This window comes from Echinops telfairi, unplaced genomic scaffold (genome assembly GCF_000313985.2).
Source record: "Echinops telfairi isolate 266 unplaced genomic scaffold, ASM31398v2 ScPeMD7_9;HRSCAF=40, whole genome shotgun sequence".
In the NCBI taxonomy this organism is placed as follows: domain Eukaryota; kingdom Metazoa; phylum Chordata; class Mammalia; order Afrosoricida; family Tenrecidae; genus Echinops; species Echinops telfairi.
The window spans coordinates 68,651,817-68,654,120 of record NW_022103906.1 but is presented as its reverse complement, the minus strand read 5'-3'; the positions used below and the strand labels follow the sequence as shown (position 1 = coordinate 68,654,120).

Genomic DNA, 2,304 nt, shown 5'->3' with positions numbered 1-2,304 from the left:
AGGAGCAGTCTGGCTATACTTTTCCAAAGAGATTTCTTCATTCTCCCGGCGGTACATGGTACTTTCACTATTCTTCACCAAAACCCTAATTCAAATGCATCGTTTCTCCTGTGGTCTTCTTGTCGATTGTCCTACTTTCACAAGCACATAAGACAATGGAAACATCAAGGCTTGGGTCAGGAGCACCTTAGGTCTCAAAGTGATATCTCTGCTCTTCAATTAGTTCTTGGGTAGCAGATTTGCCCAATACAATATATCCTTTGATTTCTTGATGATGCTTTGATAAGCATTGATTGTACATACAAGTAAAATACAATCATTGACAGCTTCTTCTTTTCTTCGTTTATCATCTATCCATCTATCTATCATCTAGCTAGCTATTTTCATCTATATGATATAAAGATCAGTCAGTAAAAAGGATATCATGCTTGGTAAAGTAGAAGATCAACAAAAATATTACCTCTCAATGAGATGGATTGATGGATTACCCCGCAATGACACATTGGCTTTAAAAAGAACTCTAACATAACTGCACTTGTGAGGATGGCTCAGCACAGTGTCTCTTTCCACTGTATGTAGGTTGCTACAAGCCAGAACCCACTTGAAACACCTGACAGCAGCAAAAATAACACATCACTATTAATATATGAATATACAAAATCGAATCTTATACTATCCCTACTCCCATATGCCAAATCGAAATAAGGGATGTAACTAAATTTCATGGTACAAAGAAAACAAGTACACGAGTAATAAGAGGAAAATGGAAAAACCAATAAAACAATTTACTAGTATTTTATATATGATGATAAAACAAATTTTACTAAAATAAAACATGTCTTCAAGCGAAGTAAATGAGACATCACCGAATTTCATGACAAATATTCTGACAAGATGGCACTAGTAAAACAACACTGTTAAGTTTGTCTATATCTATTTATATTTTACAATTAATTTTATTGTATTTGAATTTATTTATCTTGGGTTATCTGTTATCGAAAATTAAAAGTATCTGATTTAGACTGTATCAAGCAAAAAGAAAGAAGAATCAAAGTGTTTGAATCAGGAATGAAAGAGTGGTCTTACCGAGACAAAAATAATTAAATTTGAAGACTAGGAAAAGCTAAATTTGATAATTTCATTGAAGTGGGAAAATACTTGGGGTGACACATCTTGCTGAAAAGGATTATAGAAGCGAAAAAATAAACCAGAAAGGTGATGTAATCATTGATGTAATCATTTTTTTGAAAACTTAAGACCACAAAGCTTCCCTGGAGAATTTTAACAAACATTTAAAAACAATTCATTTAGAATTTTCAAAAAAATTTCCAGAAAACTAAAGGGGACTGATTCTTTAGCTCTTGTATGATACTAAAAGCAGTCAATATTCCAATATGTTTTATGAATATAAATGCAAAATCCCTCAGAAAAATAAGAGCAAACTAAATTTAGCAACAAGTGAAAATAATTATATATTAGCCAATTATAATTTATAAGAAGATTGATTTAATAATAAAAAATAAATATGGGTATCTCAATAGATGGAAAACATTCCATTATGTAGTCGTTACATAATTTTATGTCAACTTGAAGACATATAAAAGTGTAAGGGTGGTTTCCAAGTTGTCAATCAAGTCACAGCCAGATGGTGCCTCCTTGTGGGTGTGGCTTTCTCATAAAGAAGGCCTAGGGAACTTCCCCACACCCCTCTGCCTTGACTTTCCTGCTTTCTGGACCCCTGAGAGTTGCCAGAGCCCTGCCATGTTTCCACCGATCTCAGAGCCACAGGATTTTGCACACACCAGCCTGTGATCTTCCTGCATGATTGCATGTGGCTGTATGAGTCTGAAGAGGGATTTATGGACTAGTATTGGATTTATGGACTGGAATGGGATGCTTTCTTGATATATAATTGCATCTCAATATAAAGCTCTTTCTTACATATGCATGAGTGTCACTGATGTGTTTCTCTAGTTAACTTGACCTACCACACATGATGAAAACATTCAATACACTATAACGAAAAAGGAGTTATTTATCTTAAACTCGATCAGTGGCATCAACGAAATACCTGTAACTGTTCTCATATGACATAGAGGGAGATAATGCTTTCTCTACTAAGATCTACTGAGGGCAATTAGGCAAGATAGGAAAAGAAATATATTCAGATTAAAAAAAGGATAATTGTTTCTATGAAAAGGTGACTTTAGAAGACAAAGTGGGTGAATAAGCAAATGTGGTGAAGAAAGCTGATGGTGTCCGGCTATCAAAAGATATAGCGTCTGGGGTCTTAAAAGCTTGAAG

General features: G+C 34.3%; 1 protein-coding gene across 1 annotated transcript in view; it reads right to left on the bottom strand.

Moving 5' to 3' along the window:
- Positions 1-2,304, bottom strand: part of GLRA3 (glycine receptor alpha 3) — a 192,332-nt gene that overhangs the window by 35,977 nt on the left and 154,051 nt on the right. Inside the window, exon 8 of the mRNA XM_004696450.4 lies at positions 588-714. Within this exon, the coding sequence (XP_004696507.2) occupies positions 588-714 (127 nt within the window). The remainder of the gene's footprint in view (positions 1-587; positions 715-2,304) is intronic.